At 37.6% G+C, this 20,914-nt stretch overlaps 1 protein-coding gene across 1 annotated transcript; it reads left to right on the top strand.

Annotated features, from left to right (window-relative positions):
* Nucleotides 1-1,164: 1,164 nt before the first annotated feature.
* Nucleotides 1,165-20,686, top strand: LOC107785034 (protein kinase and PP2C-like domain-containing protein). Its single transcript, XM_075243485.1, has 12 exons — nucleotides 1,165-1,520; nucleotides 1,607-1,724; nucleotides 2,361-2,527; nucleotides 3,783-3,850; nucleotides 3,994-4,217; nucleotides 5,723-5,774; nucleotides 6,595-7,126; nucleotides 7,722-7,791; nucleotides 7,907-8,126; nucleotides 8,208-8,312; nucleotides 9,119-9,214; nucleotides 20,239-20,686. Exons 1-12 carry the CDS (start codon nucleotides 1,406-1,408, stop codon nucleotides 20,431-20,433), a joined length of 1,962 nt encoding a protein of 653 aa, XP_075099586.1. The 5' UTR covers nucleotides 1,165-1,405; the 3' UTR covers nucleotides 20,434-20,686.
* Nucleotides 20,687-20,914: the final 228 nt, after the last annotated feature.

The raw sequence follows: 20,914 nt of genomic DNA, 5'->3' as shown, positions 1-20,914 counted from the left end.
ACTAGATTTTTTATACCTAGGACTCGTTCTTGACAGATCCGATCAGGCGTTCATAATCTGGAGTAAAATGATTCGAACCTTTGCATGCCGGTACCAAAAACCGATGCCTTACCACTTGGCTATACTCCACAGGTATTCACTTTTTAAAAGCTTGGCCAAATATTAATTACTATTCAAAATTTCTTTTCAAATTAATCAGCCAAACACGAACTGCTTCTAACCAAAAGTACTTTGGAGAAAATCACTTTTGAAAAAAACCATTTCTCAAAATAAGCTTATTCGTTGTGAAGTTTGGCCAAACAGACTATTCGTCACGTTACAAAAAGAGAATCTTACGTGAATGTAACAAAAAAACACTATTTACCAATAACTAGCCATTTTTAGTCATGTTATAAAAAATAACCAATTATATACAACATGAAAAAAATATAGGAAATCAAAGATTTTTTAATGAGTATTATTGCGACTTGTTGAAAACACATTGATGAGGCAATATACAAAATTTGACAAAGCTTGAAGGTGAGTTAAACTAGTTTGGAGTCAAAATTCATTACCAATGATATACAATATTAAAAAACTTAGGCTAAAAAGGATTTTTTTTTTCCCGATGTGAATGGTTGGAATTCGTTGAAAACATATAGATGAAGCAATATACACAATTCGAGCAAGATTGGAGGTGATTTGGACTTATTTGGTATCAAATTTATAGTTACAATCGAGTTTAAAAAATTCTCTAGCGACACATATATCAAACTTATATCACGTATGTATCTCACATACATGCATACATGGATATACACGTGATACATATTTGATACACATATGATACTTACGTGATACACAAATGATACACATATCATATTTTTTCATGTTAATCTTCTAATTCGAATTTTCAATTCAAACCACCTAAAAACTCTACCAAATCATCCCAAAACTGAGATTCACACTCTTTAATATGTACGCAATATATTTCAACAATACCCACTAAAAAAGAGCAAAAAATTGATTTTTTTGATGACAAATAGCTAATTGGCTAATATTAATAACATTTGACTAATACAGTAATAGTAATAAGTCGCTCACGTACGGATAGCTAATACAGTAATATTGATAGCATTTGACTAATATTGATAGCATTTAAATTGACTAATTTTTATAATAAGTCGCTCATGTACGGACATAACTTGTAATTTCCCTTGCAAAAATGTAGCCAATGGGTTCCAAGAGGAGACGAACTTGCTTACCAACCGCGGAAAGTTCCTCCAACTGAGTCCACCTTTTAACTGAAGAATATGTATGGTTACCAATAATATTTCTGAGCTTCATTCTTGCATGTCCATTTCTCTTCCTCGCTGCAATCTTTGATTTCGATAAGACAATTTCACGAGGAAGAGAGGACAGGAACATGGGTCTGGAAATCTTGGAACCTAACACTTGCATTCGTGGTTGCTGTACCAGCCCGAAAATCCCCATTCATCTCCCTCTTCCTTCTTATTCTCTCTCTCACCCTATTGCTCGAGGTCTTTATTCCTTTATAAAAAAATTGAAATCTATATAGACATTCAATTTTTACTAATCTTGATTGGTTTAAGGCATTTGATTGCAGGGGCTGAAAGTGTGGTGTATGAAGCCATTCTTGATGGTAAAAGAGTTGCTGTGAAAAAACCCATCTTGTCCACCTATGAGGATATTGATAAATTCCATAAAGAACTGCAATTATTATGGTGAAATTCATCACTTTATTTTGTTTGAGTATAGGGCTGTGTTGTTTATATATGTTTGAGATTGATTAGTTTTTGTCTTTATGTGTTTTTTTGTGAATGGTGTATGGGCAAAGCTAGTAGTTCTAACTATGAGCAAATTGTTTGGTATGGGGTTCTGTGGTTGAGCTCGGTTAATTTGTTCGAGTGTCTTGTTGTTTAATGTGGTTTGAATATCCACTTTCTATGACACTATTACTGTATAGGGAGTCAAACAGCTTCTTTGAGCAAGAATTTTTTATATAGTTTTTAAAATATTCTTACTTATAAAAAGTTGTAATTTATATAGTATTTTTATCGAGTTTCTGAATATTGTAGTTAAGAAGATTCAGAATTTGATGTACAAACTGAGAATGAAAATTAGAAGATTTGACACTCATACTTTGAACCCCTTCATTGTTTTTGAACTAGAGGGAATAACAAGTTGTGTCACTTATACAAAGAAAAAGAATGATATAGCAAATTGGCCATTTCTAAATGGCAAAGCTAGTATATTTACCTTATCTTTACGTATGAGAAAATTGTGATTTATGGTTAAGCTTTTGAGCTTGGCTAATTTATTTGTTTGTGAATTTTTGTTAAAATGCTGTTTGGCTATAGCAAATTGGATCATCCGGGGATAGCAAAACTACTGGCGGCGCATGCCAAGCCGCCAAATTACATGTTTTTCTTTGAATTTTACGAGTCCGGAAATCTTGCCGGGAAATTACACGTGGATGAATGGAGCCCAAGTATAAGACAGGCACTTGAAGTTGCAACTCGTCTAGGTGTGTTATGCATTTGCATTTTCCAGCTGCTTGTCATTTTATGTGTTATCATGGATAGTGCGTGCTCCCTCTGTTTCAAAAAGAGTTGTACTATTTCCTTATTAGTCCGTTTAAAAAGTATTGACACCTTTCAGTATTTCCTTAATAGGGAGCATTTGTAGCCACACAAATGCTATGACAAGTTTCAGGCCACAAGTTTCAAAAGTTTTACAGCCACACAAATATTATGGCTTATTTAAGACCACATATCTGCAAAGTCTTCCCTTATTTATTAAAGTTTGTGCCAAGTCAAACTAGGACAATCTTTTTGAAATGGAGGGAGTAATTGTTTTCTTTTTTCCGTTGTAGGGATGTTAGCTTATCTAATAAAGTTAATGATTTGAAGTAATGCCAAAGAATTTATAATGTTTTCCACCAAGGTGAACAATTAATATTGTGAAACTTGCATTGAGAATGGGATCTGTTAGAATGTGATTAAACAGATATTTATCAAGAAAAAGAAAAGAATGTGATAAGGGAAAAATAATAAATGAGCTTCTATTGGAAGTCTACAATACCAGATTGTGATTCATTGATGATAGCACATATGGACTGAAATGGGGAAAAAAAGGGCATGGATAATGCTAGAATCATTAGTAGACAACTGAACTGCTGAGATTTAGTAGTTTAGTAATTATTTCAACTATTGAGAATTTATTTAACCATGATGAAGTATATAGAAGAAGATCATTGGGTAATGGAACTGAAACAGAAAATAGGAGGAGGGAAGCCGGAAGCGAGTACCACGGCGTTTCAGTAAACAACGACGTTTCAGGAAACGCCATTGCATTTTGTTGATTACTGGTCTAGTAATTTGTGGATCTTACTGAAGAAAGAGTAATGTGCTAGCTAAGATGTTTTTTCCTTCTAAAGTCAAGTATCTCCCACTCTCTTCCTCCTCGGTTTCTCCCCTAAATCTGGCCATTCTTTCAAATGGTTCTAAACATAAAAGATGGTTGCTTAGATGACATTTCTTTCTCCAAACTCTTTTTGAAATCAAAGCACACCAGCTAGTCCTAAGTAAACATGGCCTATGGCCTAATACATAGTGATATCTAAAACCATATCCCCCTGCTGCTCTGTCGTGTTGCTGGCTACATAGGAAAGCTGTATTGAGTCGTCTAGGCTTCCTTCTTTTCTCTCCTTTATTCCTCTCTCAATGAAAATGAATCAATTCAATTTTAGCAAAAATTACAATACTTTTCTCCTTTTACAGCAAAGGCCCTACAATACCTACATAACCTCGGGATTGTGCACAGGGATGTGAAACCAGCGAACATTCTTGTAATGTCTTTGATCTTCCTGATTCTTCTGCAGTTTTTATGTATATCCTTGTCAACTTTAAATAAGTTTAACCCCTTCAGAAGCCCTCTCTCAATTACCTCATGCTATAATTCATTGGCACATTTGTTTTTGCTATACTGCAGCTTGATAGACAGCTACAACCACGTCTTGCTGACTTTGGTCTGGCAGAATACAAAAAGAATCTTAAACTAGTTTCCACTGAAAACTGGAAATCTACTGGCAAGCCTACTGGAGGTTTCCATAAGAGGAATATGGTTGGTACGCTTATTTACATGGCACCAGAGGTGCTGAGGAAAGAGATACAGACTGAAAAATCTGATGTATATAGCTTTGGAATATCAGTGAAGTAAGTTTTGCGGTCACAAGCTGCTTTTGCATCACACTTAGAAATGCAATTGATTCTGCAAGTTCACTTACCTGATACTAACTTGTAATGCCTAACCTCAATATAAAATGTATGCTGATTGGATGTTGTTTTGCGTCTGAACAAGTAGCTTCCTAAATGGTTTAGCATCAATCTTTGGTTGTCACAATGCTGGTTGGATGGACTTCTCCACGAAGATGGAGTGGCAAGACGAGTGGAAGCACCAAGGGTTGAATATTTCTGTACAAAAAATTCAAATGAATTCAATCCAAATAAATCTTTTAGCTGCATAAACTCTAGAGAGAAAAGATTAGCATAAACATGAAATGTGCTCCATTTAGGTTGGGGTAATAGAATCCATCTATAGCAAGCAAAAACTCATTCATTCACATGCCAAATACAGGTTCTGATCTACCCTAAACTGCCTCACATGTTCATCTTACAGATACTGGAAATATGTACATTTAGGGTCCACAGATATCTCGTAAACACATTAACCCTCAACCTTCATACAGATTACTCCACCTGGACTGAATGTTCTCTATGTTATGATATATAGAGCATAAACATGGATGAATTTGACAACCTGACGTGAAAAGGATCTTCTGAGAATTTAAATGGAATGCTTCAGCTTTGACTTCATCTAAGTCATCATTTGATGAAGTTGATTCATATTTACTGCCAGCTTTTGTTATCTGTCAGCTACTTTACCTTGTTATCTTGATGTCCTATCTCTGCAGCAACATGGATATGTCAAGATTCTTGTGTGTAGAAGCAAGTTGATTAGCTACTGTATATTATCTCTAGTTTGAAACCCTAATTGTTATCAGATAGAAGAATTGCTCAACAAAAGACCTTCCGAGTTGCAAATGTGTTTCGGGCATTGTTTTCCCCACCTTGGATATAACTGACTTCCTCAGACTTTGCATGCAAGAATTTTCATGAGTAACTGCCCAAGTTCTGTGTTCAGTCTTAGTTATTGAAAAAAAAGATTAGCTTTTAAAAGTGAAGTACCCCTTGCTACCTCCATAATATTGTGGATAAGGATTTAAGAACTACGTATGGGCAACTCCTGCATGCAGAAGAACATGCGACCTCTTAAGGCCTCTGAAAATTTCTTCCAGAAAGTGTGGTTTCAAAAACTTTTGTGTGTCCCCATGATAATAATTAGAGACATCATTGATGCTTGCACCAGCCTCGCGTTTATTTTCTATTATTATCTTCTTTTTAATGGATCACGACAATGACTTGGTTGTTTCCATTATGAGCTAGTTTTGTGTTATTGTATTCAATTTACTCGCAAATCCTTTTCCCTTTCGTTAGTAATACTATGATGGGCTGCATGAGGCAGCAAGTGTTTATTTGTCCTCACCTTATAGCTGATACCAAGTAATACTCAGATGTGTCTTTTATTTGGAACATTTTATGAAACATTTTTCGTATTCTGCATTTTAAGAGCAAGTTCTTGTGGATTCATAATGTTGCAGTGAGCTGCTTACTGGCGTAGTTCCGTACACTGATCTCCGTTCAGAGGCACAGGTTGGTCTTTCTTTCACTTCCTCAAAATGTCAGCCTTTAATTACAACAACAAATACACCTCAACCTCAAGCTTGTTAGGGCCCGCGAATTGTCAACTTTTATTTAACCTATCATCTGTAAGTTAAATTTTACCTTTCACAAAAAAAAAAAAAAAAAAAAAACTGCATAAGGTTGTTGGTTATTCTTCAGTTCTATTTTTTTTATTGGGTAAACAATCACGCACAACATAAATGAATGTCTTTCCAGAATGTAGAATGAAAAGAAGAGAAAGAGAAATGCAGAATGAGAAAAGAGGAAGTAAGTTTGGGAATACCCAGATAAATTATTCTCTCAAGCTATTGGGGGTTTAGATATTGATGTAAACATGCTATAAAATTGGAAGGAATACAATGAATACCTTTTTAGCTACTTGTTGTCTTATTACACTGATCAAAGGCATACTCACTCTTATCCTGTTACTCTAATTTTATTTATTTATGCCTATCCTCACAAGGTAAGGGTAAGGTCTGCGTACACACTACCCTCCCCAGACCCCACGGTGTGGGATAATACTGGGTATGTTGTTGTTGCTGTTGAACACTTATGAGATAGGAGCAATTTTATGGTTAATAGGATTCGTAAGAAGCTGCTCTCCTTTGAAATGGTGGAAGAACTCTTAAGTTTTTTCCTCCACATACGAGATGGTAGTTGGCTTTAATTCAAGAGACTGATTTCCGGATATATGATTCTTTTAAACATGTAGAATAAGAACTTACGAGCAGTTGATTTACTCTGTCACATATCTTAGATGCTTACTGGTTCCTATATCTGCTTATGATAGGCCCATACTGTGCTTGAAATGAACTACACTGAGCAGCGACTTACTGCAGCCGTTGTATCTGAAGGCTTACGGCCCGTTCTAGCTGATCTTCGATCCGGTGCTTCAGCTTGTTTACTCTCTTTGATAGAAAGATGTTGGGATAAAGATCCGCAAAATAGGCCTTCTTTTGATGATATTGTCGTGGAGCTTGGTTCCATTCTGGCAGATGAAATTGGAAGGAGCCGTACAGAAATGGTGTCAGCGGATTCTTTTATTTCTTCAAATGGTTCTGATGGTGCAAATATCCAAAGCTATCAGGAGAATATTAGCTGGTTCGGTCAGGGTAAAGAATTTTCGAAAAGGGTCCCTATTGCCCTTGCTGCTAGCGCATGGCTGGATCATTCAGAAGATCATGTATATAGTCCAGTTCTATCTTGGGGTTCCTTTGCATCATGTGGAAGAAGGGAAACGATGGAAGATAGACACTTCCTTATGCCTCAAGTGTGTGATGAAAAGGATATTCACGTCTTTGCAATCTTTGATGGTCATCGAGGTAGGATATACAGTACTTTTCTGTGTTAGTGATTTTAACTGTTGAATCAAATCACCACTAAATCACCACTGAGTATTCTACTTGTGGGAGAAAAGTAGTAGAATTTTGAAGAAAATGGATTGAACAAATTTCTTAATTCCTATACATTATACCCTTAGGTTAACTATCATCGTAAGGGAATAAGTAATCTTTTTACACTGCCTAATTGAATGTTCTTATTTGCTTAATGAGATTGAAGAGCTAGAAATGTGGGAGTCTAGTAATTTTGAAGGAACACATTGGTATCATATGTTGCTTCATGTGTTTACTATTTGGTTTTTGATGAACGGGAAAATAGTATCGAACATTATATAGTATCGAACATTATATTGCCTTTTTTGTTTGTTCATAATAATAACAGTACGAAACTCAACAACAATTAAAACTAGAATAGCAATGGTAATAAAGTAATTGTACTTTTTGACACCTAAGTGATTGTACTTTATGGTTAAGCAAACAAGGAGGTGGTGGCCTTTACGAAGCCCTTTTTTTCGTACGTAAAACTTATTAGAAAAATATTTCACTGGAATAGCAGTCTTAATTAGTGTGCCTACAGGTTCAGCAGCAGCTGAGTTTTCTGCTGGAGCCTTACCAGGATTTTTGCAGAATCTTGGTTCAGTTAGCAGGTTTTACGTGCTTAACTTGCCTCTGATTGTTCTCCAATTTCATTCGTGTGTGAATGACCAAGAAGTTTTTTAGAGAGACGAGGCACACAACTCATGGATGTTTATGACTTTGCAGTCCCTCTGATGCGCTTTTTGAAGCATTCATAAAGACAGATGTTGCATTCAGGACACAACTTGATTCTTGTCGCAAACGCAAGGGAGCAGTTCAGAAAGATTGGCACCCTGGTTGTACTGCAATAGCTGCTCTTATCGTCAGAAACAAACTTATTGTTGCTAATGCTGGTGATTGCAGAACAGTCTTGTGTCGAGCTGGTAATCCGTATGCTCTAAGTAGGGTGAGATGTTCATTTACTTAGCCTACTTTCTGATGAAATCAGATGGCTTTGCATTTGCACTAATATATGGTACTGTTTTAGGATCATGTTGCAAGTTGTCATGAGGAGCGGGAGCGTATTATCCGTGCAGGTGGCCTTGTCAAATGGCAAGTGGATACATGGAGGGTTGGTGATGCGGCTCTCCAGGTTAGTCTTTCCAGTTTCACATCTTTTTTGGCACTATCTGATGATTTTTCTAGTATACAGAATTCTAGCATTCCTGTCAATTGTTATATTCTTGTCCATTTTTGCCCCTTGGCTTGGATATTCTTGCATCCTTCTATGCGCGTGTATATTCTGCAAATCTGTATTTATGTATTCCTGGTTGGTTGGAGTCTTACAGTTCCGAAGTTATATTTTTTATCAGGAGAATCCCCTTGTCTTATGTCTTATGATTTTCACTTTCCTTCCGATCCCAGTTCCATTTTAAATAAACATCCCCAAAAAGCTATTTGATGTTAAAAAAATGAAGGAGTACTAGTGCATGTACGAAATGTATATGCACATTACCCGATCCATTTTAGTGAGGGAAAGTGGTGTCTGTGTTATATTCCTTCAAGAGCAGTTATAAAATATGTAGATATCATTAGCTCAATGACAAGTTCTTATAAACGTTATAAATGTATTAATATCATAGTAGCCAATTAATGCAGTACCTTGACTCATTCTTCATGTATTGTATGGCGAATGGTTAGTTGATGACTTGTGTTATATTAGTATGGAAAATTTTCCAAGTTTAAAATTATATGAAGGGGTGCTAAACACCTCTAGACTAGTGGCAATTTAATCTGGTTCAGTATCCGGCTGAGACCAGTGATAAATAGGATATATTATCTTAAAAGTTGGTGATTTAGGCCTTATTGTGGGGAAATAAACAATTGGTGATTTAGGATCTTAGAAAATATAGAAGTTTTATTATCATTAAATAATCTGATTAATTTTACTTTCACTAGGTCACTAGGTCTATCGGTGATGATGATCTGAAGCCAGCTGTAACTGCGGAACCTGAGATAACTCTAACTACTCTTTCTGCAGAGGATGAATACATTGTAAGTATTACTACTGTTAATTCTTCCATCATGATGGCATTTACTTTACTCAAGAAGAAAATATCATTCCATGATACTTCAATGACTACTTAATGTTGTCAAATTTTAGTGGTGAATCTATCTTTATGAAATTCTAGTAGTGAATCTATCTTTATGAAATTCTAGTAGTGAATCTATCTTTATGATAATATGTGACAACATTTTATGCACTTCCTGACCAAATTAGTTGATTCTCCTTTTAGACTTAGCTTCTTATTTCTGGTTATATCTTATAGATAGTAGTAATATATACTGCCCCACATCAGAAAATAGCTGTGTAGTACTATGTAATATTATAGATAAATAGGGCTATCAATAATACAGTTTTTCCGTATCATTATTTCTCACATGGTATCTGAGCGGCAGTGAGAAAACATTCAGACAAAAACCCTGCCAAGCAGTTGCCGTGCTTCAATTTTCGGTGACCTTTTAGGGCTGTTTTGCATTATCTCCCTTTTCTTCAGTGTTGTGCACAATCCAACGCTAGCACAAGGTTCCCCTATCACAGGCGGCCAAACCCCAGTTAGGCTCTCCGGCAAAGACCCCTCCACGCGCCAGTAAGAACCTCGAATCCGCCGGCACGTCTAATACGCGCGCCGACGCGTAAAGCACATTTCGACCAGATTTTGACAAAAATTCTTCAAGACAGACAGACTCCGGGAAGTTTGAAATTTTCTGGCGAGCTACTGTGATTATCCTTTGATTCTTTTTTTGTGTTTGGTGATATTTTGCTAGAAAAATCTTCAAATCTATCATGTCATTATGGTTGGATATTTTTGGTTCCAAAAACACATGAATTGGAAGTTCAAGTGTTATGATAACTCCGGAACCCTTACTGCCCTTGCTACAACCTTCCTTTGTTGGGTTGTGGTGCAAGGGTCAAGGTATTCAATATTACTTAACCAAAAAGGCTAGAGCAGGAGATGAAAAAGCCAAAGTATTTTGGGAGAAGAACGATGCTCAATTATGCAGTATCATGTGGTGATTTATTGATCCCATGTCTATGCCTTTGTTTGTCCATTCTAGACATGTTATTTCGTTTAGAAAAAGGCTCACACTTTATACACTAATGACATATCTCGTTTCTATGATGTGATATCGCGGATGACAAATTTAAAGAAACAGGAATTGAATGTCTACTTACTTGGGACAAGTACAAGCATTCATGGAGAAATTTGAGAAGTTGATGCAGCTTTTGCTAGTGTCGAAAAGCAACAAGAGTAACGATAGAAGATGTTTCTAGTTCTTGAACTCGCTGGATTTCCTAATGACCTTGATTCAGTATGCGATCCGATTCTGGCTAGTCTAACTGTCATCCTACAGTTGATGTACATCAATAATTAACCAATTATTCACATAATTAGGTAATATATGCCACGCCTCAACCTCGGGAAGCGCGACCGGCGCTCAACCGAGTGAACCCGATCGAGCAAGCATGCTAGACACTATCTACCCGACTCACCTATGATCCAGAGAAGGCATGCTCTCATTAGTTAGGCAGTAGAAAGTTCATACATATATACATTACTAAGTCGTTTCATTTTGTTACTGTTAAGTTTCAAAATACATACATCTTCATGACTGAGTGGAACAAGAACCCAAAATACAACATGATCCGTTGATCTTTCTAACACCCATATACAACCCACATAGTGTCTACGGAGCCTCTAAAGATACAAAAGAGAGTAAAGATGGTGCCGGCAACAAGGTCCCGGCTATACCTCAAAAAGTGACCACAATATAAACAAAAGGTACAATACATGACCCCGAAATGAAATGGGGCTCACCGAGTCTGCTGAAAGAGGATGCAACACTATCTGTGATCAACACTGTCTGCTATGGAACCCCCTGCATCCATTTAAAGATGCAGCGCCCCCGGCAAAAGGGACGTTAGTACTGTCGAATACTACTAGTATGTAAAACTAAAACACTGTCTTAATAGAATGAACAATAATACATGGGGAAACAGTCAAGAATGCAATATGAGCTTTAAATAACACTAAAACATCAAGTTAAGGATTACATAGATTTTTAAGTCGATTTCCACGTTATTAGGTTGAGTGGTTTTTAGTGCCAATATGCCAGAATCCACAATACCACCGTGTTTTTACACGGAGTCCGATCTCGGCCCGATCGGCTAAGCCATCTTATTTGAGACATCAACCATATTCACAATTTCATCCACAATACCACCGTGTCCTTACACGGAGTCTGATCTCTGCCCGATCGGCTAAGCCATCTCATTTGAGACATCACCCCTTTTCAATCAGCCATCTCAATTCATATTTCTTTCCCATCTTTTCAATACAATGGCACGAGTGACCCCAATTATAAAGTTATTCTTGGCGCTTGGCTGTATTTCATGATTCAAGTTCTTTTCCACATTCCAACATTATGACTATCATCAATAACAACACGGTTTTTCATTCAAGACTTTTGATTTCACATGTGAGCAATTTAGAATGTAAGACACATAGAGGCTTTTCACACAATTTGGCATAACAGTCTTTAATCGAATTTGACTTGAATTTTCGGCATTTTTAGCACATATTCTAAGTTTTGAACATTTCCTAAGATGACGAGATAACATGATGAAAGCATGGGAATACATATTACACATATATTTTCAGAACAAGCACATTCGGGATAGCAATTTCTAGGACGTTTATTTTGGGACTAGCATCGATTTCATGAATATCATGGGATTCAATTCTAAGAAGAGGGGGTTTAGCCAACATACCTCAATTGAGCTTCTTAAAACTCTAATATGTTCCGGAATATTAGCAACTTCAATCTATTTTAGCAATATAGCAAAAATTGAACAAAAAATTAGGAAAACGATCATGATTCTAGCTCACTTGAGCATTTTATCAAACACTATGTGTGTATTAAGGTTCCATGGCCCTTTTATGAAAGACTTCACCATCCCACACCCCATTTTTTTCTATCTTTAACTCACAACCTCCCCACGTACCTTAAGAATACATGCATGCAAGGTAAGCACTCTCATCCCCATGAACTACCTTACTAATTGCCCATTCTAGTTATATTTCGAATTTAAGAGCTTGGTGATAGAATCTTACCTCTTAGGATGAAGACCTAGGGTGCTTCTCTTGATAATCTTCAAAGGCTTAAGCAAGAATTGAAGAGAAATTTTTGATGAGGATCACTTTCTCCCTCTAGGACTCTCTCTCTCACTCCAAAGATATAAAAAATAAGCTCAAAATAGTCTATGGGATGTGTTTTAACGGAACAGGGTCGGGTTTAAAAACCCAAAAAATAAAGCTCCGGAACAGGTTCTGCGGTCGCATATGCGATCGCATAATGATTATGCGGTCCGCGAAATAACCGCGAAAGGTGGCTTTGGGAACTGGGCTAGCCTGCTTCACTCTGCGGCCGTTTTGCGGCCCGCATACCTGTACTGCGGTCGCATAATGCGCCGCAGAACCTCCCTCTGCAAAAGTCTAAGGATGACTATGCGACCAAAGTGCGGCCCGCGAAACGGTTATGCGGTCGCATAATTGGTCGCGAAATTGACATAAAAAACACCCCAGAAAACTGCCTCAGTCTGCGACCATTCTGAGGTCCGCACAGTATTTCTGCGGCCGCAGAAATGCCTACTTCTGCCCAATATTTTTCTTCAACTCCCCAGGCACTGTTCAATCCAAAAAAGTCCGAACCGCGGCGAGCTTTCTAAGCCTACTTCGGCATCACGAAATCCGGGTTTTTTAGGAAAATTTTTACGGGGCCTTACAATCTCATCACAGACAACTGACTCAACCGTTATAGCATCCTAGACAGTGAAAAATCGGGCATCTCAGACTATGGAGAATAGACGAGAAGGAGGTCGTTTTGGAAGATCTCGACCCAAGTGTTCTTATTGTAATAAGCTTGGACACACTCGTGATGTGTGGTATTCTTTGCATGTTCGACCACCTAAAAATGCTCATGTTGCTCAAACCGAGATTACTGGTAACTAGTGTTTTCTTTATCTGAAGGGAAATATAATGAGTTCCTTCATTATCGAGCAAGTAAGCATGCACCTCTATAAGTAGCCTTTGTTGCTCAAACTGATACTTCTGTTGCTGATAATACTTTTGCTTGTGTTTCCTAGTCTACTTCTCTTGGATCGTGGGTCATGAACTCAAGCGCCTCTGATCATATTTCTGATAATAGGTTACTTTTGTCAAATATTGTTTATTCACAATCTCTTCCCAATATTACTTTAGCCAATGAAGTCTAAACAAAAGCAAAAGGAGTTGGACAAGCTAATCTACTATCCTCTGTCACTTTAAATTATGTTCTTTATGTCCTTGGCTGTCGTTTTAATCTTGCATCTGGTAGTCAGTTGACTCATGCCCTCCATTATAGTATATGTTTTATTGATGATTCTTTTGTTATGTAGAACCGCAGTACGAGACATATGATTGGCATAGGGCGTGACTCACAAGGCCTTTACTACCTTGCCTCGCTCAATCCCTCCACAACATGTTCAGTTAAAGATCCTCTAGACCTAATTCACAGACGTTTCGAACCTCCGAGTTTGTCCAAGCTTCAGAAGATGGTGCCTAGATTGTCTATACTAGATTATGAGTCGTGTCAACTTGGGAAATATGAAAGTGGCGGAGATGAGGATGATGAGATGGATGTGTGGGCATACTAGGAGGAATATGGTTAGAAATGAAGATATTCAGGGTAAGATAGGTGTGGCCTTCGTGGTGAACAAGATGGGGGAAGCGAAGTTGAGATGGTTCGAGCATGTGAATAGGAGAGGTCCGGATGCCCTAACGAGGAGATGTAAGAGATTGGCAATGGTTGGCCTGAAAAGGGGTAGAGGTAAGCCGAAAAAGTATTGGAGGGAGGTGATTAAGCAAGACATAGCACAACTTTAGCTTACCGGGGATATGATCCTTGATAGGAGAGTGTGGAGATCGAGAATCAGGGTAGAGGGGTAGTAGAGAGTCGAGCGTCTTTCCTTTCATTCTAGTAGTGGTAGTGATATTCTCGTATTTACATATTGTTAGATTTCTATTACTGTTTGAAGATGCTATGTTTTGATTTTACTATTATCTTGCTGCTGTTACTGTTTTTTTGACTTTTTTTACTGATGCATATCTTTTTTCTGTACTGTTGTGATTATGTATGCTTGCTTTGAGTCGAGGGTCTATTGGAAATTGACTCTTTACCTGCACAGGGTAGGGGTAAGGCTGGTACTCTCTACCCTCCCTCGACCTCACTTGTGGGGTTATACTGGTATGTTATTGTTGCTGTCAACTTGAGAAACATACCCGAGCCACCTTTTCGCGTAGTGCTGAGAGTCATGCAAAGTCTGTTTTTTCTTTAGTTCATTGTGATATATGGGGTCCTAGTAAAGTTGGTTCAATCTTAGGATTTCATTATTTTATTAGTTTCATTGATAATTACTCAAGATGTACTTAGATTTTCCTAATAAAAGATTGTTCTGAGTTATTTTCTATATTCCAGAGTTTTGTGCTGAAATAAAAAATTAATTTAGCGCTTCTATTCACATCTTTCGTAGTGATAATGCCTTAGAATACTTATTTTCCTAATTTCAGTAGTTTATGACTTCTCAGGGAATTATTCATCAGACATCTTGTCTATATACCTCTACAGAGAAAGAATAGGCACCTTAGTGAGACTGCTTGCACACTTCTCATTGTGTCCCATGTTCCACTATGTTTTTGGGGCGATGCAGTTCTCACGGCTTGTTATTTGATTGATCGGATGCCTTCATTTTCTATCCAAAGTCAGATTCCATATTCACTATTGTTTGCTCAGTCACCCTTATACTCTCTTCCCTTCGTGTTTTTGGGAGCACATGCTTCTTTCAAACTTAGCTCACGGGAAGGATAAGTTAGTTCCTTGTGCTCTCAAGTGTGTCTTCCTTAGTTATTCTCAAGTTCAAAACGGATATCGTTGCTTCTTACCTGATCTTCATAGGTATCTTATGTCAGCTGATGTCATATGTTTTGAGTCTCGACCTTACTTTACTTATTTTGGCCACCTTGATATTTCTGAGGTCTTACCTATACCAACTCTTGAGGAGTTTACTATAGCTCCTCCTACATCCTCAGTCACATAAGTCTTACCCATACCGACCGTTGAGGAATCTAGTATTGCTCCTCCTAGATCTCCAACCAAAGGAATACCATTCTTGACTTATCGTCATTGTCCGCGTCCAGCATCAGGCTTAGCTGATTCACATCCTACACCTGACCCTGCTCCTATTGTGGACTTGTCTCCTCCTAGTCCATTGATTTTACTTCGGAAAGGTATGCGGCGGTCCATACTTAATCCTAATCCACGTTATGTCGGTTTAAGTTATCATCGTTTATCATCACCCTATTATGCTTTTGTGTTTTCTTTGTCCTTTGTTTCCATCCCTAAGTCTACATGTGATGCACTGTCTCATCCAGGATGATGACATGCTATGATTGACTAGATGTCTGCTTTACTTGCGAGTGGTACTTGGGAACTTGTTGCTCTTCCTTCAAGTAAATCATCTGTTGGTTGTCATTGAGTTTATGCAGTCAAAGTTTGTCTAAATGACCAGATTGATTGGCTTAAGGCCCGCCGTGTTGCCAAAGGGTATACTCAAAATTTTTGGGCTTGATTACAATGAGACTTTCTCTCATGGCTAAAATAGCATCAATCCATCTCTTTCTATCCATGGTTGTTGTTCGCCATTGGCCTCTCTTTCAGTTGGACATTAAGAATGTTTTTCTTCACAATGATCTTGAGGATGGAGTTTAAATAGTGCAACCACCTGATTTTGTTACTCCAGGGCAGTCTAGTAGCCTTGTATGTCGATTACGCCGGTCATTCTATGGTTTAAAACAATCTCCTCGAGACTGGTTTGGTAAATTAAGCATAGTTATTCAGGAGTTTGGTATGACTCGCAGTGAAGCTGATCACTCTGTATTATATCCGCATACTGCTTCATAGTTGTGTATTTATTTAGTGGTTTGTGTTAGTGATATAATTATTACTGGCAATGATTAGGATGGTATCACTAGTTTGAAGCAACATCTCTTTCAGCATTTCGAGACTAAGGATTTGGGCGGATTGAAGTATTTTCTAGGTATGAGGCTGCTCATTCTAGCTCAGGCTTATTATTTCACAACAGAAGGATGCCTTAGATATTCTTGAGGAGACAAGAATGACGGGTTGAAGACCCATTGATACTTCTATAGATCTGAATGCTAAACTTCTGCCAGGACAGGAGAAGCCTCTTACTGATCCTGCAAGATATAGGTAGATGGTTGGTAAGTTGAATTACCTCATGGTGATAAGACTTGTCATTTCCTTCCCGTGAGCATTGTAAGTCCGTTTATTGACTCTCCTTGTGATAGTCATTGAGATGCAGTTGTTCGAATTCTTCGGTATTTAAAATCAGCGCCAAACAAAGAACTATTGTTTGGGGATCGAGGTCATGAGCTGATCGTAGGATATACAGACATTGATTATGTATGATCACCTTCTGATAGACGTTCTACGTCTAGATATTGTGTTTTAGTAGGAGGTAATTTGGTGTCTTAGAAGAGCAAGAAATAGAATGTGATGGCTCGATCTAGCATAGAAGCATAATATCGAGTATTGCCTATGGCAACATGTGAGTTAATTTGGATCAAACAGTTGCTCAAGAAATTAAAATTTGGTGAAATCAGTCAGATAGAATTTGTGTGTGATAACCATGCTGCCCTTCATAATGCATAAAACCGGTGTTTTATAAGAGAACTGAACACAATGAGATTGACTATCAGTTCGTCAGAAAAGATACTCGCAAGCGATATTATTACAAAGTTTGTGTAGTCGAATGATCAGCTTGCAGATATTTTTACTAGTCCTCGTATATGTTATATCCGTAACAAGCTTAATATATATGATTTATATGCACCGGCTTGAGAGCAAGCCTTAGATAGTTGTAATATACATTGTCCCACATCAACACTTAGTTAATTAATCAATAATACAATTTTCCCGTGTCAATATTTCCCACAATATCCACACAGGTATATTTGGGCATTTTGTAGAAGTGTTGGGTATATAAACATACTTTTTGTTGCACAATCAGTTCCCACAAATAACATACAACTAATGATGTGGATTCCATTTTGTCATTAGCATGATTTTGCACCCTAAGGTGTGGCCTAGTGGTCATTGAAGTGGGTGAGAACCATGAGGTTCAAAATCTAGCCGAGGCAAAAGTTACTAGGTGATTTCTTCCCATCTATCCAAGCCTTGGTGGATAGAGTTACCTGGCACCTGTTGCTGGTGGGAAGTAACAGATATCCTGTGAAATTAGTTGAAGTGCGCGCAAGCTGACCCGGACACCATGGTTATAAAAGAAAAATGATTTGTTGGTTTGAGGCCCCATGTTTTCTTGACCTTTATTATGTCCTTTGTGGTCAATCATAATACTTTGACTTTGAAATGCATGAATACGTTCGGACTTTTTGTTTTTGCTTTCATCGCTTTGTCTGGTTTGAATTGGGTTGATTGTTAGTGAGTATTTTAGGTTGGGAAAGGGAGTGGATGAAGGATGGGAAGCTCTTGGCTGATATTGGAATTTGTAAATTGATTTAAGATCATGGGAATATGCAAGGTCAAATCAAGGAATTTATAAGAGAAAAAGGCTATGAGACCTCCACATAAATGGGAAAATGTGGATGTTCTCATATTGACATAAGAATTTTTTATTTCGGTTTTGTAAGGGAGCCCCCAACTATTTTGCAATTGAGGGGTAGTTGTTGGTTAAGAAAGGTGAGCCCAGCAGCCAAACCTTCAAATCCTTGTTCCCATTAAGAGTTACCTAAATCTCAGTTCATTTTGTTTGTCATTTATTTTATTTTATTATATTTTATTTATAATAGTGTTCGGGTCAGCTCATGTACACCTCAACTATTCCACCTGTTACCTGCTACCTTTCATGGTAGAAGTTGGTGTTAACCCTACCCTACTAAGGTTTAGACGTATGAAAAAGAAATCACCTGGTTTTTTTTGTCTCTACTTTGTTTTGAACATTGATATCGATGTTTGCATCCACTTTATTGACCACTATGCTACATACTTGAGTGCCCATCTAAATTGAAGTTGACTTAATGTTAGGACGTTTTATCTTGAAGGATCCTTTGGTATGCAGGATGAGCCACCAAATCAAGTTTGATAGGTTTTTGGTCCAGTCTTTGCTAGTAGCTTTCTATGCCTCCAGATGTTGCTGGGTCATTTATTGACCTGTTCTAGATGCAGTAATTCTAAAGGAGAAAATAGGACATTAAGGTTGATTAGGCATGTGGTAAGAAATGTGTTAGCCCCTTGTATATAGAAAGAGTAACACTTTCTCATGACTCCTCTTTTTCTTTTTCTTCATTCTTCCTCTTTTCCTCGCCCCTTTCGGCTAACCTCCTGTTAATGCCCATGCCCTTGTACAGTTTCCGTCCTCAACTTCTCTGGTGGTGCTCTCTTATTTCAGCACCACCAGATATTCCCTTCCTCCATTTCCCGTTTTCATACATCCCTTTCCTCCACCCACTCTGCTCACTACCATCCAACTTTAGCGCAACATCACCCACAAAATCCTCTCATAGTCCGGCCACCTAGATATGCTCCCAGCTCTTTGCGTCGGCCCCCTTTCTCCCCTCCTTTGTCTTTCATGCCTCTTCGTATGACATATCATTCCTCTTGACAAAATGGCGACTTCTTAACTTCATTCAGCCTACCTTGGTGACTTCTTAACTTCTTTTTCTCTTGCTTGGCTGGCTATTGCTTCTCATCGTGTCTTGTTCGATGTATTGAACAAATAAAGAGTACTATAAACGTGGTGCACCACATCATATTTTGCCTTCTACTGATTTATCTACATTTACCATGGTTGAAGATATAATTAAGAAAATAAAAGTATGCTCTATCTAACAACTTAAGCTTTTAGATGAGATGGTCACACATTCAACATGATATCAGAGTAGGTAAGGGGAGGTTTCAAGTCTCACCGCCATCCAACATCAAAAAGAATGTTCAATTGCTTCTTGACCCATGAAAAAGATCCAAGCCCACACATGAGGAGGTATTTGAAAACATAATTAAGCAAATAAAAGTGATCCAAGCTCACACATTGAGGAGGTATTTGAAAACATAATTAAGCAAATAAAAGTGATCCAAGCTCACACATTGAGGAGGTATGTTGAAAACATAATTAAGTAAATAAAAGTGTGTTCTCCCTAGCAACTTAAGACTTTAGATGAGATAATCACACAATTCAACAACCACATACCTTTATTTTCTTTTTCTTTTGTTAGTTATCATGTCTTTGACACTTTCTTTCTAATCTTGACTTGATAATGTGGCTGGATATAGTTACAATTTTTAATGATATAGTTACATTGAGATTGTTACGAGGAAAAGCTGAAGATGCAATATAGGTTCTTTGTGGTTGGCAGAGGTAGAGCCAGAATTAGATCTTTATGGGTTCTAAATTCTGGTATAGCGACATCAGGTGTTAGTAACTGCGTTTTGAATTTGATTTTTGTATATATTTTAGCAGATTTAATACAAATACAAGGTTTGGACTGAAGCTATCGGTTTGGCGAAATCCGTAGGTAACCTTCTAGCTTCGCCCCTGGTGGTTGGGTAAGTCCAGGAGAGGCAAGGAGCTTTCTTTAGAATCTAGGACGTGAGGAGATGCCTAGATATCTTACCTTTCACGTATTATTCGTTGTTATTTTTTGAAGTTTGCTGAAGATCTTTATGATGTAGACAAAAAACATTAAAGAAACTCTCATAAAGAACCCAAGGCCAAACCCTGTATTTCTAAGCTTCAGATCAATCTGTTAACCTTTAGTGTGTTACACTGAGGGTATACAAAGATATGTTCTTTTTATGTTAAGAAATGTTTATACGGCTTATGGTAGTTGCAGCAGAAGGCAAATCTTAATGTTCATTTGCTTATGCCTTACTCAATTGATCAGGTAATGGCCAGTGATGGCCTTTGGGATGTTGTTAGTGAGACAGATGTAGTGAACATAATCAGAGACACAGTGAAAGAGCCAGGAATGTGCTCAAAGAGGTTAGCAACAGAAGCTGCGGAACGAGGCAGCAAAGACAACATAACCGTTATTGTTGTTTTCTTACGTCCAGTTTCCACAGCTGAGAGAATTTATTAGCTCTGCTGTCATCATTCATCATTTTTTGCAAGATTCTTTCTGTGAAGTGTAGATCAGCATACAGGAACAGACGCAACGTATTTAACCAATAAGAGTTATTTGGATTCAGTTCATTGTGTGATTTCAGCTTGTGGTAAAGGATTTCTGATCTGTAATCTTGATTCGAAGCAAAATTATTCTCTTTTTGGACATGTTAAAGAACTGATACCGATTGGACAAAGATACTGATGAGATCCACTTCCTTGATTTGAAATCCTTTCTAAGTAGCGTTCTTGTCTCAGATGTTCTTATTTAATAATTATTTAGGTTAACTCAAATATTAAAGCAAGCAAAGTGACCCTAATGATAATATTTGTCTGATATACCAGTGGAACCTCTGGGTCATTTGAAATAATCTTCAACTATTATTTCAAATATTTTGAAACCATGATCAAGGGTAAAGCTCAAGGCGTGCACTTTTGCATCACAAATGCGGGATACA

This window comes from Nicotiana tabacum, chromosome 22, assembly GCF_000715075.1.
Source record: "Nicotiana tabacum cultivar K326 chromosome 22, ASM71507v2, whole genome shotgun sequence".
In the NCBI taxonomy this organism is placed as follows: Eukaryota; Viridiplantae; Streptophyta; class Magnoliopsida; order Solanales; family Solanaceae; genus Nicotiana; species Nicotiana tabacum.
The sequence above is the reverse complement of the archived record's forward strand: the minus strand, read 5'-3'. Positions and strand labels throughout refer to the sequence as shown.